This window comes from Hyperolius riggenbachi, chromosome 4, assembly GCF_040937935.1.
Source record: "Hyperolius riggenbachi isolate aHypRig1 chromosome 4, aHypRig1.pri, whole genome shotgun sequence".
Classification (NCBI taxonomy): Eukaryota; Metazoa; Chordata; class Amphibia; order Anura; family Hyperoliidae; genus Hyperolius; species Hyperolius riggenbachi.
This window is the reverse complement of record NC_090649.1, coordinates 188,153,992-188,169,609: the sequence shown is the minus strand read 5'-3', so window position 1 is coordinate 188,169,609 and position 15,618 is coordinate 188,153,992. Positions and strand designations below refer to the sequence as shown.

The 15,618-nt window shown below is 42.2% G+C and overlaps 2 protein-coding genes across 7 annotated transcripts in view; one reads left to right on the top strand and one right to left on the bottom strand.

The window, feature by feature from the left end:
- Window positions 1-15,618, top strand: part of MCF2L2 (MCF.2 cell line derived transforming sequence-like 2) — a 448,572-nt gene that overhangs the window by 310,398 nt on the left and 122,556 nt on the right. For all 5 annotated transcript variants that reach the window (XM_068281097.1, XM_068281096.1, XM_068281100.1 and 2 more), the window contains exon 20: window positions 5,046-5,138. In XM_068281097.1, coding sequence (XP_068137198.1) covers window positions 5,046-5,138 — 93 coding nt within the window. The remainder of the gene's footprint in view (window positions 1-5,045; window positions 5,139-15,618) is intronic.
- The window catches only part of B3GNT5 (UDP-GlcNAc:betaGal beta-1,3-N-acetylglucosaminyltransferase 5), a 197,032-nt gene that overhangs the window by 142,969 nt on the left and 38,445 nt on the right, over window positions 1-15,618 (bottom strand). The gene's annotated exons all lie outside the window — the stretch shown is intronic.

The following is a 15,618-nucleotide window of genomic DNA, read 5'->3' as shown; positions in this document are numbered from 1 at the left end:
GCTAACACGTAGCACATGCAACAGCAGACAAAGAGCAACTGACAGGCAGGTCCTATATATACTCAGAGCGCTCCACAGCGCCGCCCCTGTCACTCAGCCAATCCGGAGCACTACTGGAGTCAGCTGACCGGCTGATCAGCTGACTCCCCTTCTACTTGCATAAAGGGCCTGTCGCCTGGCGCGCGCGTAGCCCTCAGTCTATGTACAGCTGAGGAACCAGGCAAAACTCCAACACGTAACCGCTATCCATTACATGAAATCAAAAAGGTACTCATTGGACTTTGGGCCCCTTAGCGCAGTTAGGGTGCAAAAAAGTGCCACACATGTGGTATTGCCGTACTCAAGAGAAGTAGTATAATGCGTTTTGGGGTGTATTTTTACACATACCCATGCTGGGTGAGAGAAATATCTCTGTGACTGGACAATTCTGTGTAAAAAAATAAATAAATTGTCATTTACAGAGATATTTCTCCCACCCAGCATGATTATGTGTAAAAATACACCACAAAACACATTATACTACTTCTTCTGAGTACGGCAATACCACATGTGTGGCACTTTTTTGCAGCCTAACTGCGCTAAGGAGCCCAAAGTCCAATGAGCACCTTCAGGCTTTACAGGGGTGCTTACAATTTAGCACCCCCCAAAATGCCAGGACAGTAAACACACCCCACAAATGACCCCATTTTGGAAAGTAGACACTTCAAGGTATTCAGAGAGGGGCATGGTGAGTCCATGGCAGATTTCATTTTTTTTTTTTTTTTGTCACAAGTTAGCAGAAATGGAAACTTTTTTTTTCTGTCTCAAAGTGTCATTTTCCGCTAACTTGTGACAAAAAATAAAATCTTCTATGAACCCACCATGCCTCTCAGTGAATACTTTGGGATGTCTTCTTTCCAAAATGGGGTCATTTGGGGGGTATTTATACTATCCTGGAATTTTAGCACCTCATGAAACATGACAGATGCTCAGAAAAGTCAGAGATGCTTCAAAATGGGAAAATTCACTTTTTGCCCCATAGTTTATAAACGCTATAACTTTTACCCAAACCAATAAATATACACTAAATTGTTTTTTTTTCATCAAAGACATGTAGCACAATAAATTTGGACAAAAATGTATACAGAAATTTTACTTTATTTGAAAAATGTCAGCACAGAAAGTGAAAAAAATCATTTTTTTGACAAAATTCATGTCTTTTTTGAATATAATAAAAACTAAAAATCGCAGCAGCAATCAAATAGCACCAAAAGAAAGCTGTATTAGTGACAAGAAAAGGAGGGAAAATTCATTTAGATAGTAGGTTGTATGACCGAGCAATAAACCGTGAAAGCTGCAGTGGTCTGAATGGAAAAAAAGGCTCTGGTCCTTGAGGGGCGAAAAGACTGTGGTCCTCAAGTGGTTAAAGCTGGAAACTCACTCCACAGCCTCTGCATTGATCATTAACGGTATGTGAGTGGTCTTTTTGGTAGACCTAAAGTCCAGAATAACTTCTTTGTTCTTTTTTGTATTAATAGCAGGTTGTTATTTTCGCACCACGCAGTCAGGTTCCTAACTTCTTCTCTGTATGCAGTTTCCTCATTGTCTAATATAAGCCCATTGACAGTCGTATCATCTGCAAACTTAAAGGAATACTATCGATTCACATATTTTTTTCAGTTGACACAGGAATTGTTTGGGAAGTGCTGCTAAGTACTGGTGTATACATTTTAGTAGCAACGTCATTGTTTACTGTTATCAAAATACTTTCAAACTTTACTGACGCCAAAACTGACGGCTGACTGAGCCATGAGGAGAGGGGAAATTCCCCTCACACTTGATCAGTTAACTCTGTGTGTAGCTCTGTGTGTGACAGAGAGAGAGAGCTCCCAACAGCTGCAGCTCCTGTGTCTTGTGTTTCTGACTGAAGTGTCTGAAGAGAGCAGAGGAAATGTAACTAATTCTCACAGCTTTTCATACTGTTTTTGCTTTCAGAGTTTGATATGTTTGAATTTTGCTTTCTGTAGTCTGATATGCAACTCTGGCTGTGCATTGAAGCAGACACCCCTTCTGCAATTGCTTTGTCCCAATATAGCTAAATCCTACCCTCAATAAATTACAGCTTTTGCCTCTGATATTTAACATGAAAAGCAGGGAAATGTTTACACAGCTACTTAGACATTATTTGTACATTGTCATTTTAGAACACTTGGGTATCGATAGTATTCCTTTAACAATTATGTTTGGGGTATGGATATGCTGGCAGTCAAGGGTGAAAGGTGCGTGGAGGAGAGGGCTTAGTACACAGCCCTATGGCATGCCAGTGCTCAGGGTAAGGGTAGATGATGTGTGTTTTCCTATTCTGACAGCTTAAAGAGAATCTGTATTGTTAAAATCGCTCAAAAGTAAACATACCAGTGCGTTAGGGGACATCTTCTATTACCCTCTGACACAATTTCGCCGCTCCTCGCCGCATTAAAAGTGGTTAAAACAGTTTTAAAAAGTTTGTTTATAAACAAACAAAATGGCCACCAAAACAGGAAGTAGGTTGATGTACAGTATGTCCACACATAGAAAATACATCCATACACAAGCAGGCTGTATACACCCTTCCTTTTGCATCTCAAGAGATCATTTGTGTGTTTCTTTCCCCCTGTTCTCATGCACTGAAGTTTCAGGCTGCTCTTTTCTTCCTGCAAACAGCTTTGCCCTTGTTTGTAATTCCTCAGTATGTGAAAGCCCAGCCAGCTCAGAGGACGATTTATCCAGCTTGTAAAAGATAAGAGAGAAGAGGCCCTAATCTAAATAATACACAGGCAGTGTGCATAGAGGGGCCTGGAAGGGGGAGTTCATAGCAGAACCACAACACTGAAGAACTTGGCAGCCTTCCAGACACAGGCTGACAAGTCTGACAAGAGAGAGATACATTGATTTATTACAGAGACTGTGATAGTACAAAGTGCTGCAGTAAGCCAGAACACATTAGAATAGCTTTTGGAACTTGTAGGATGATAAAAAACAGGATGCAATTTTTGTTACGGAGTCTCTTTAAGGCCTCTTGCACACTGCAAGCGATTCCGATTCAGATTCCGCTTTTTAATCTGTTTTTACATCCGATTCAGATTCCAATTTGCAGTGTGCAGGGAGCAAACTGCAAATCGGAATCTGAGTTGGATGTAAAAACTGATTAAAAAGCGGAATCTGAATCGGAATCACTTGCAGTGTGCAAGAGGCCTAAGGGCGATTTGTAAGAAAGTCCAATATCCGGCTACATATAAAGGGAACAAGACTTAGTACATAGAGTTTGTTAATCAGCTGGCTAGGTACGATGGTGTTAAATGCTAAGCTGTAGCCACGACGAGCATCCTGACATAGGTGTTAGGCTTTTCTAGGTGTGAGAGGGCAGTATGGAGAGCTACACAGATGGCGTCCTCAGTCGATCTATTTGCTCGGTAGGCTGGGATGGAGGCTTTAATGTGTGTGGCTACCAGCATGCATTTAAAACGTTGGTAGATCTCCTGGCCTTGGCGAATTTTAAAGTAGCTCGCGAGCCGAAAAAGTGTGGGCACCCCTGTTATAGACTATTTAAATTGCAATGCATGTTTTAACACCGTTGGTTGCCCATTTTATGTCAGTCAACATGCCCTGTCAGGTCGTTATATTGTTATTGCATACTTGAAACACAATAAATTAATCTCTGTTTTTTCCAACAGACCAATGTTTATATTTAATCCAAATGTATTCACCCATATACCATATATACTCGCAAGCAAGCCGAATTTTCGACCCCCAAAAAGTGGGTCAAAAGTTGGGGGGTCGGCTTGCTTGCGAGTCATGTGATAATGAAGGGCCCGTGGCCGCCGCTGCTTTTACTTTAGCTCGGTGCCGCTTCTATTCCCCTGTCCTGCTCGTATAATTCACAGCAGCGCGCCCCACCGTGGCTGCTGTGATGAGGGAGGAAACCATAGAGAGTGGTTCCCATAGTAACGGCGATACACATCGCCGATACAGGAAGCCGCTCTCTCTACGGCTCCCTCCGTCATCACAGCAGCCTACGTGGGGCGCGCTGCTGTGAATTATTCGAGCAGGACAGGGGAATAGAAGCGGCGTCGAGCTAAGGTAATAGCAGCGGCGGCCGTGGGGGGAGCGGAGAGGGGCACTATACTAGCTATACTGGGCACTATAATAGCTATACTGGGCACTATACTAGCTATACTGGGCACTATGTTAGCTATACTGGGCACTATGTTAGCTATACTGGACACTATACTAGCTATACTGGGCACGATACTAGCTATACTGGGCACGATACTAGCTATACTGGGGCACTATACTAGCTATACTGGGCACTATGTTAGCTATACTGGGGCACTATACTAGCTATACAGGGCACTATACTAGCTATACTGGGCACGATACTAGCTATACTGGGCACGATACTAGCTATACTGGGCACTATACTAGCTATACTGGGCACGATACTAGCTATACTGGGGCACTATACTAGCTATACTGGGCACTAAGTTAGCTATACTGGGGCACTATACTAGCTATACTGGGCACTATACTAGCTATACTGGGCACGATACTTATACTGGGCACGATACTAGCTATACTGGGCACTATACTAGCTATACTGGGGCACTACCTACCCATACTGGGGACTATACTAGCTATACTGGGCACTATACTAGCTATACTGGGGCACTACCTACCCATAATGGGCACTATACTAGCTATACTGGGCACTTTACTAGCTATACTGAGGCACCACCTACCCATACTGGGCACTATACTAACTATACCAAGACACACTGGGGGGATCACACGGACAGCATTTCCTACCCCCGGCTTATATGAGGGTCAATCATTTTTCCTGTTTTTTCAGGTAAAAGTTGGGGGGTCGGCTTATATGCGGGTCGGCTTGCTTGCGAGTGTATACGGTAAACTGTTCTGCTAATTTATAATGGCTCATCATTTGAATTCCAGTTAATGTTCTACTTGGCTATATGTCAATGTAAATTGTGAAGCATGTTTTTAATTGACACAATGTCTTTGTTATCAAGGAATGTCAACGGAGGTTGGATCACAAACTGTCTTTAGATGCATATCTCTTGAAACCAGTCCAGAGGATCACCAAATATCAGTTGCTTCTGAAGGTAATAATTTATTCTATATAACTATCTGTTTTTTTTTTAAATTAGGCACATAGTGACTAATTTCCTAGAGCTCTCTCCTTGCAGTGCAAGAGTCACATGTTGGAATCTTTTCCCCAGGTTTACATGTTTTTCCTGTAGTACCAGCCATGTCCTTCCATATTCCTAAAACATTCTGGATCATTGGCTTCTGTGCAAACTGGATTAGACTGTGGTGGAGACATTGTATCAGAGACAGTATGAGGGACAATTAGTGACATATTTATGTATGCAGCGTAAAATGAAAAATATGTCAGTACTGCATAAATGCTTATTAATAGTAATAATAATATTAATAATGCTAATGATAGTTCTGAGGCTTATGCAAAGTAGCTAGCTTATGTTGCAGCACTAAAAGACTCAGGTTTAATTACTAGTCAGGAAACTCAGGGATGCTCATCCGGATTCCGGATATCCGGGTAACCCGGATATCCAAACTTTTATATGCTATCCGATTTGGATTCGGGAATTAAAAAAAAAATCCGGATAGCTATCTGTGGATATTTGGACGCATGACACGGATATCCGCGGATATTGCAGATATCCGGATCCGAAACCAATTACTTACAAAGATAAAATCCCTCCTTCCTCTTCCTTCTCCTCCCTGTTCATGGATCTTGTCTTCCAGGGAAAAAGTCTAGGACTGGCCCTAAATGCCAGTTGCCTGACAGCCCTGCTGATCTATTTGGCTGCAGTGGTGTCTAAATTATTCCAAAATAAGCATGCAGCTAATCTTGTCAGTTCTGACAATAACATCAGAAACATCTTATCTGCTGCATGATGGTTCAGGGTCTATGTCTAATAGTATTTGAGGCAGAGGATCGGCAGGACAACTGGTATTTCTTAAAAGGAAATAAATATGGCAGCCTCCATATCATTCTCACCTCGGGTTAACTTTAACCCCTTAATGTGTGTGAGATACAAGCAGGAATGGTATTATGTTTAAATTGCATGCAACACTGCATTTTCATTAAATCGCTATAAAAAGTTCATAAATTTGTAACCATATTGGGGTGTGTAGCGCGTGTTTATAGATATACAGTATTATTTGTGCAATACTTGATGTAGAAGGTTGGAGGACGCGACACACAGCTTTTAAAGGTATACAACCACCAGCGCCATTTTTTCAATTTTACTCATTTTTTAAAATTTTTTTTATAATAAATATGCCTATTTTTTTTATCCCCCCCTCTCTCCCCCCGCCAGCCAATCAGCACGATCGGCTGTCATACGCTTCCCTGCCGCCCAGGGGGACAGCCGTGTCACACGACTGTCCACAGTACAGCGCTGCCATGGATCGCACCCATGTACACAGTAAATAGATGGCAGTTTCGCCGTCTAACAGCGATGATCGCTGCTGGGAGACAGATGACGGAGCACAGCTACATCATTCAAGCGGAGATGCGCGCACATCGGCACGATCTCCTGCAAAACCCTGCCTCAGGACTTCACACCAATTGGGGTGGAGTGGTCCTGGGGCTTCCGCCGCGTTCACGCCAATCGGCGTGACAACACTATGAAATACAGCCTATAATTATTATTTAAGATATTGAATTTACCATCAACTTAGCACTGTTAATGACCCCTCCCTCTTTCAGCAAAAGGATGCTGATAGTATATTGAATGTAATTGAAAGAGATAACTAGAACCTTGTTACAACCAAAGGAAGAAAATTGAACAAAGAATGTCAGTCTTCTCTTCAACTCAGCTGACAAATGAAAATAGCATAGGAGAATATATCATAAGCTTTACACCAACAGAAATGAAAGCTATGCGGCAGCTAAATGATCTTGGAAACCAATGCTTTAACAACAAGTCTAAAGACATCATTTGGCCGTGGTAACCAATCCACAAATTATATACAGTGATGAGAAAAACTATTTGCCCCCTTCCTGATTTCTTATTCTTTTGCATGTTTGTCACACTTAAATGTTTCTGCTCACCACAAACTGTTAACTATTAGTTAAACATAACATAATTGAACACAAAATGCAGTTTTAAATTATGGTTTTTATTATTTAGTGAGAAAAAAAACTCCAAATCTACATGGCCCTGTGTGAAAAAGTGATTGCCCCCCTTGTGAAAAAATAACTTAACTGTGGTTTATCACACCTGAGTTCAATTTCTGTAGTCACTCCCAGGCCTGATTACTGCCACACCTGTTTCAATCAAGAAATCCCTTAAAGCGGATCCGAGATGAAAAACTAACTATAACAAGTAACTTGTCTATATATCTTATCTAAAGTTTAGATGGTTTACACAGCAAATATAGCTGCAAACAGTTTTAATAGAATATGATTATTTATTCCTGTGATACAATGACAGCGGCCATGTTGTTTGTAAACATTACACAGAGGCAGGCTTATCTGTATCTTGAGCCATCAACCTAATCCCCTCTCCTCCTCCCTCCTCCCCTCTGCCCCTGAAATCAATGGCTAGTAACACCTCCCCCTCCTACTGCCAAGACTGAGCTCCCATGAGCCCTTGCTACTGCCAAGGCTGTCTGAAAATCTGTGGGTGTGGCTTTTTTAGTTTATAGGGAATTAGAGTATTAAACAAAAACAAAAAAAGTATTTGGCTTGAGGAATGCCCTATAAACAATAGGAAAGGAACACAATTATGCAATGTGTAAAAGTTCACCTCGGATCCACTTTAAATAGGAGCTATCTGACACAGAGAAGTAGACCAAAAGCACTTCAAAAGCTAGACATCATGCCAAGATCCAAAGAAATTCAGGAACAAATGAGAACAAAAGTAATTGAGATCTATCAGTCTGGTAAAGGTTATAAAGCCATTTCTAAAGCTTTGGGACTCCAGCGAACCACAGTGAGAGCCATTATCCACAAATGGCAAAAACATGGAACAGTGATGAACCTTCCCAGGAGTGGCTGGCTGACCAACATTACCCCAAGAGCGCAGTGAAAACTCATCCGAGAGGCCACAAAAGACCCCAGGACAACATCTAAAGAACTGCAGGCCTCACTTGCCTCAATTAAGGTCAGTGTTCACGACTCCACCATAAGAAAGAGACTGGTCAAAAACGGCCTGCATGACAAATATCCAAGGCGCAAACCACTTTTAAGCAAAAAGAACATTAAGGCTCATCTCAATTTTGCTAAAAAACTTCTCAATGATTGCCAAGACTTTTGGGAAAATACCTTGTGGACCGACGAGACAAAAGTTGAACTTTTTGGAAGGTGCGTGTCCCGTTACATCTGGCGTAGAAGTAACACAGCTTTTCAGCAAAAGTACATCACACCAACAGTAAAATATGGTGGTGGTAGCGTGATGGTCTGGGGTTGTTTTGCTGCTTCAGGACCTGGAAGGCTTGCTGTGATAGATGGAACCATGAATTCTACTGTCTACCAAAAAATCCTGAAGGAGAATGTCCAGCCATCTGTTCGTCAACTCAAGCTGAAGCGATCTTGGGTGCTGCAGGAAGACAATGACCCAAAACACACCAGCAAATTCACCTCTGAATGGCTGAAGAAAAACAAAATGAAGACTTTGGAGTGGCCTAGTCAAAGTCCAGACCTGAATCCTTTTGAGATGTTGTGGCATGACCTTAAAAAGGCAGTTCATGCTAGAAAACCCTCAAATAAAGCTGAATTACAACAATTCTGCAAAGATGAGTGGGCCAAAATTCCTCCAGAGCGCTGTAAAAGACTTGTTTCAAGTTATCGCAAACGCTTGATTACAGTTATTGCTGCTAAGGGTGGCCCAACCAGTTATTACTGTAGGTTCAGGGGCAATTTCTTTTTCACACAGGGCCATGAAGCTGTTTCAGTCTTGGCTGGCTTTCATGAGGCATGGCATGGCATCAGGCATGAATTGATATGGCTCTGTAGTTATAACTTGAACCAGTTCGTATACCTGGTAATTATTTGGCATATTGTAAATATCCATGTACTTTTTCAGTGACTTTATTTTGGTTTGGATGTGTGTAAGCCAGTATCTGACCCCACCTGAACAGCTTCAGCCGTCTCCCAGAAGAGAATTGGTTTGTCTTAATGTTATATTTTATTATACTCATGATGGTAAGCTCTTTAATAGAAGGGAAAATTACTCATCTCCATAGAGATACATAGGAGACCTCCATACCCCTGGACTTCTGCATTGTGGCATTATCAGTTCCATGGCAAGTGGAGGTCCAGCATCACCATGACTTTAATCTTAATATTAATTTAATACAGTGAAGCAGCTGGGGTAATGAGTGAAGTCACGATCCTGTGGCTGAAGACGCTGGAGACTCCGCAGATACTTTCATGCTTCTGTACTGTCTTCTCATGAGGTTTCTGCTGCAGAGAAGTCACTGATGACTATTCTCTGTTGCATCCCAGGGAAGGACTGGATTTTTTTAAAGCATATCAGATAAATGATTCCAGTTATTTCAGTTAGGAGAGTAGAACGATATGACATATAATTATATAATGTGAAGCCTGGAGGAATTACCTTATCCTTAACCATCTGCAATCATATGCTATCAAACTAATCTGGCCTGGAAAATAATACTCCCTGCTTCTGTCATAAGGAACCCCAGACAATTGTCCCTCCCATAGTTTACACAACTGAATAAAATTCTGTCGCATAAGATAGTATTCCTGCAAACAATGCCAGATATTTTATGCGCGTAAAACTTTACGCGCGCACTGCACAGAGCGCAGGGCGCTCCGCGCGAAGTGCCCATTAAAGCCTATGGGACTTAGCGCGCATAAGACTTTGCGCGCGTAAAACTTTGCGCGCGCATAGTTAGCGCGCGATCTGATTGGGAAATCCGGTGCTAACCTACTTAGCACCCTGGTTAGCGCGTCTAAAGACTTTAGACGTGCTAAGTAGGTTAGCACCGCTTTGTGAATCAAGCCCTATGTGGTGTATACACTAAACTGTTAAGCAGAATTACGTGCATAAAGTTTCTGTTACTGCACGATGAGTAGAGCAGTGTGCAGTACAGAACGCAGTTTATTGCATACACCCCTATATTTGAAAGTGAAGGTACTTTACCAAGTCACTGTACAGCACACTGTGCTTCTCCATTCTCCACAGCTTTATCTACTGTATATACTGTATAGAGCTTAGATGTACAACTATACATACTCTCTTACTCCTGTTTGCGTTGCCACCCCGTGAAATGTACACTATGCTAATGAAAAAGTACAGACTAACCAGCAAGCTCATGGTGAACCAAAACTCACTGGAGTGTGTGAGGGGCTACAATGGTCCTAAAAGCCCCCTTACTAAAATGCTAAGAAAAACAAAAGCCATGCACTGATGAGGATCAAACAATCCGAAACAGTCTGTATGCATGTTGGATTATTATGGCTCTGTACAAATTAACAAGATGACACATTGTTGCATTCCAGCAGTTCTGGAGGTGTGTTTAGCTTCTAAGGGTAACAATGGTTAATTTGCATATATTCAGCAGTGATGCACTGGGAGACATCTCGGAGCTCACTCCAACCTGAATTATCGCAAATTCTTTCTGTTTTAAGAAAGCAAACTTTTGGTTTTTTTTTTTAGCATTTTAGAAAGGGGGCTTTTAGGACCATTGTAGCCCCTCACACACTCCAATGAGTTCTGGTTTACCATGAGCTTGCTGGTTAGTCTGTACCTCTCAGTGTTACAAGCCCTACTCCATAGAGCCAAATTAATCCATGCCATGCACTGATGAGGATCAAACAATCCGAAACAGTCTGTATGCATGTTGGATTATTATGGCTCTATACAAATTAACAAGCTGACACATCATTGCATTCCAGCGGTTCTGGAGGTGTGTTTAGCTTCTAAGGGTACAATGGTTAATTTGCATATATTCAGCAGTGGTGCTCTGGGACACATCTCAAGCTCACTCCAACCTGAATTATTGCTAATGAAAAAGGTACTGTGCTGATTTTCTTCTTATAAATTGTTTCATATATTTTAGCCAGAGATTCAGGAACTGTGAAATGCTTGATTTAGTATTTACATATTGTTGTGATAAATAATGCTCTATTTTTTCACAACTGAATTTGAAACATATAACAATTTTTAATAGGACAATTGTTTTATATTTACTCAATTAGTTACTCACCGGACATCACTGTACTAATATCAGCATATTCTGCTATATAACCCTTTTGTTGTTGGGTAGCACAGCCACATTCCATTATTATTTGGGGATAGCATACAGACTCAGAGGGGCTACTACCAGTCTAATTGAGGGTGGAGTATCACCTATCCCTTTAAGCAGGGGTCTCAAACTCAATTTACCTGGGGGCCGCAGGAGGCAAAGTCAGGATGAGGCTGGGCCGCATAAGGGATTTCACGTGTCCCCGCCGCAAAACGTGTCCCCAAATCGCCCGGGGGGCAATCCGCCGGCATTTCCTGGAAGGGGCAGAGCTTTCAACTTCAGCTCTGCCCCTCCTGACGTCAATCGCGGCGGATCGCCACCTCTGCCCGCCCCTCTCACTCTTCCTTCACAGAGAGGGGTGGGGAGAGGCGGCGATCCGTGCGGCGATTGACGTCAGGAGGGGCAGAGCTACAGCTGGAAGCCCTGCCCCTCAGCGCAGTTGTGGATGTTTGCCCGGGGGATTTGGGGGCTCTGCAGCCCTCGTTTAGCGGCGGGGATGCTGCGGATTACTTGGGAGCACTCAAGCGAACTATAAGGTAAAATAGGCAAAAATAGTTCGCTTCCGTGTCTCTTTTGCTTTTGCCGGCGCGGGCCACAAAATATTGTATCGAGGGCCGCAAATGGCCCGCGGGCCGCAAGTTTGAGACCCCTGCCTTTAAGCCTTTTAATCTGTGCAATTATCTGACCTGAACTCCAATAGCAGACACACATCTGAAAGACGGTCTCACTTATGCTCCAGTAGGAGCAACAATAAGAAAAGTAAATCACACTGAAAGCGACAAGAATTAAGTTTTCCAACTTTATTTATTTATTCTGGTTGTACTTGATGGGGAATGTATTTTTTCAACCTAACTATAACTATGTAACAATCAGATACAAGCTTAAAGCTAAATTAACTGGAGTCATTATAACAACCAACTAGATCAGATTAAAATAATTGTTCTATCGTTTGGATCGATTGCATCAATCTGAGATGGAATTGGTTAGCAGTTTTGATTCCATTAATGAGCTCAAATGATTGTTTCTGATCGATTGTTATGATCAATTTGGACGATTTGGATCGATCGTCTGGGGATTTGTATCATTAAACTGCCTTTGACATGGGAGTCCAGGGTTTGAATCCTGGCTAGGGTCAGTACCTATTCAGTAAGGAGTTCAAGGCAAGACTCCCCCTAACACTGCAGGGTGGCCTCCTGAGTGCCTCCCAGTGGCTGCAGCTCTTGAGCGCTTTGAGTCCGACAGGAGAAAAGCGCTATATAAATATTCCCTACACCATCCAGTTTTCATAAAAAATCCACCACTCCCGATTAGAAATTCGATCATATTTCTCAACCGAGTAAAAAAAAAAAGTAGCATTTTTCTGTACAACCGATCATTTCATTGAATTGCTGTAAAATTGGATCATTTTATAGTACTGTATGTGGCCACACATTTGCCGGTGTTTTCCGCAGATTCCTGAATCGCCGGGGATCACTAGCGCTTTCAAAAGCGCCAGTTTATTTAATAGTATATGGCAGTGATCTCCCTGCAGTGATCGCTGGCGATTCGCGATTTGCATAAAAGGAAAATGTGGTGCAAGCAGCGCTTTTCCGGGATTTTGGAGTGATCAGGGTTCCAATGTTAAAATCGCAAATCGTGATCACTCACAAATCACGGCAATGTACAGTGACAATATGCAAAAAACACAAATTCCCCCCTGCAAAAGGCAAGCGATTTTGCTAGCATATTGCGATCCCCAGTGTGAACTGGCTCTCATGCTGTATCCACACCATACAATTTTTTGGCAAATTTACCTGCCAGATCGATTATTTCCAGCATGTCCGATCTGAGGATCGATCATTTTTTTGAGTGATTTTCTGATCGATTTCCTTTAGTTTCTATGGAGATCTATAAGAAAATCGCTTAAAAAAAAGATCGATCCTCAGATCGGACATGCTGGAAATAATCGATCTGGCAGGTAAATCTGCCAAAAAATGGTAAGGCGTGGATCCAGCATCAGTCTCCTGCTGTATGGTCAGGAAGGCACAATGTTTACACATTGCTACACTGAGAGATAATGGATTTAGCTGAATGACCAATCACCTTCTTGGATAGGGTGATGGGAGAACTATGGGCAGCTCATAGGGTAGTTTATAGGTGCACATATCCTTTAACAATGTACCTCATACCTTCAATCCTGTTCAGACTGTTTTGCAATGCTTATTCTGTGCAATGAACATTACTCATACACATAAATACCATTCCATTATATGGAACTAATACAGATTTTAAAAGGAATGCTCTTGTTTAGAAAATCTTGGACTGTTATAAAATTTCAACAATCCATAAAACCACATGCCCTTGGTCTTCCATAAATGTAATCAGTTGTTCCGACATTAACCATCTGAAATACATCGTATAATTTGTGCATTCATTTTGCAGTTATTTGCTCTTTGGGACAATAAATTACTTTTCATGTACAGTATTTAGCTTTCTCAGGCTCATGTACACGTTTGGCTTATTGCATTTGTGATTCTGCCATTAACAAGATTATCAAGAAAGTGGTTCTTGTAAATTGTCTGCAAACAAAACAGTCATTTTTTTTCAACCTGTAGTCACTGGTGCTGTAATTTGCTTATGTAAAGTGATATATTGCTCATCATTGAATTGCATATAAGATAAGTATCACTAGTGACAGTGTCATGACCCAGATTTAGGGCCCGTTTCCACTATCGCGAATCCGCATGCGGGCAACGCATGCGGATTCGCACAGTCAGTACAAGTGGATGGGACTGTTTCCACTTGTGCGTTTCCCCGCACGTTTTTCTGTGCAGAAAAAATCTGCAGGGTAGGGGCCTCAGAATTCGCCTGCGTGTGGAATGCAGGCGAATCGCACGCAATGTATTTAATAGGGAAATCGCATGCGTTTTCCCCATGCGTTTTTTGCCGCGATTTCGCATGCGATTTCGCATAGGTACCCATGTTAATTCACACAGGCAGTGACATGGTTAAAATCACATACAGCCTTACCTATGCGAAATCGCATGCGAAATTGCGGCAAAAAACGCATGCGGAATCGCACCCGCATGCGATTTGCCTGCGGTGATTCGCCGGCGATTTCGTAACACTATAGTGGAAACGGGCCCTAATACTTATGAGTTTTAGTTAAACCTCTGCTGTGTAGGCTAGAGCAGGAAGCTGAAGTAAAATAACTCAACACACGGCCATTAATGTCTAAACCATTGGTATCAAAAATGAGTACTCCCCTAAGTGAAGAATGTCAAAGCTCTGCCCAATTAGACCTTTTCCCTCCCTGGGATCATATTATTCATAAGTATTACAAGCTCTCAGGTGTGAATGGAGAGCAGGGTTGTTAAATCATGGTGTTACAGCTTTCAGCAGGGCCGTATTTGTACTTTTCAGTGCCCTAGGCCCAACTTTCTCCAACCCGCCCCAACCCCCCCCCCCCCCCCCCCTCAAGTCTAAATAGAGCTTGCACATGTGCAATTTTTTAGGCCTCTTGCAAACTAAATGCGATTCCGATGTTTTATTGGATCTAATTTTTGATTCTAATGAAAAAAGTACTGCATGCTGCTACATTTTTTTTTATCTGAATCAAGAATCGGATCGTATTAAAAAAAACAACAACAAAAAAAAAACAGAATCGCATGTAGTGTGCAAGAGGCCTAAACATGATTCCCGGAGCAATCCCGATTCGGCCCAGCAGCCATTCAATGCGATTGCTCTGAAAATGCTGCATGCAGAGTGATCACAACGCTGCTAGTGAAATCACCTCTATAGAGTTCACAGTTGCAGGGCTTTACCGATCACATAACAACATCTGCAATAATATATTCGGCAATTAAGCAGTTAATCCCAAAATAACCTACCGTAGTTGTGTTGAAAGTTAAAATTACAGACAATAAACATTACTTTTACAACACAGCACAGAGCACACACACAGAATTGTTAACACACTTTTATAACAAAAGAGAGTTTTCGTACACTCTGAGTGACAAGGCTGGAGTATACAGTAAAGGCGCGCTCCCACTGTGAGATTTTTCTCTGACGAGCATGGATTTTTCGTGCGATGAGCGATTGTTTTGGCAACCTCACGACATGGGTACAAGAGCACGATTACACAAACAACATTTGACAATGTGCAACAATAATGACAACACCGTCATGATGGATTGGATGTTTAAGATCCCTGACGACTCCCACACAAAGTACCACAATTGTTTAACCTCCTGTTCACGTATCTGGGTAGGAAGATGGATCGGGGGAACTCGTTAGTCACTGTGAAGTTCCCCCATCCATCTTCAAGTGAGTATTCAGCTTAACCCCCGTGGCGGTATG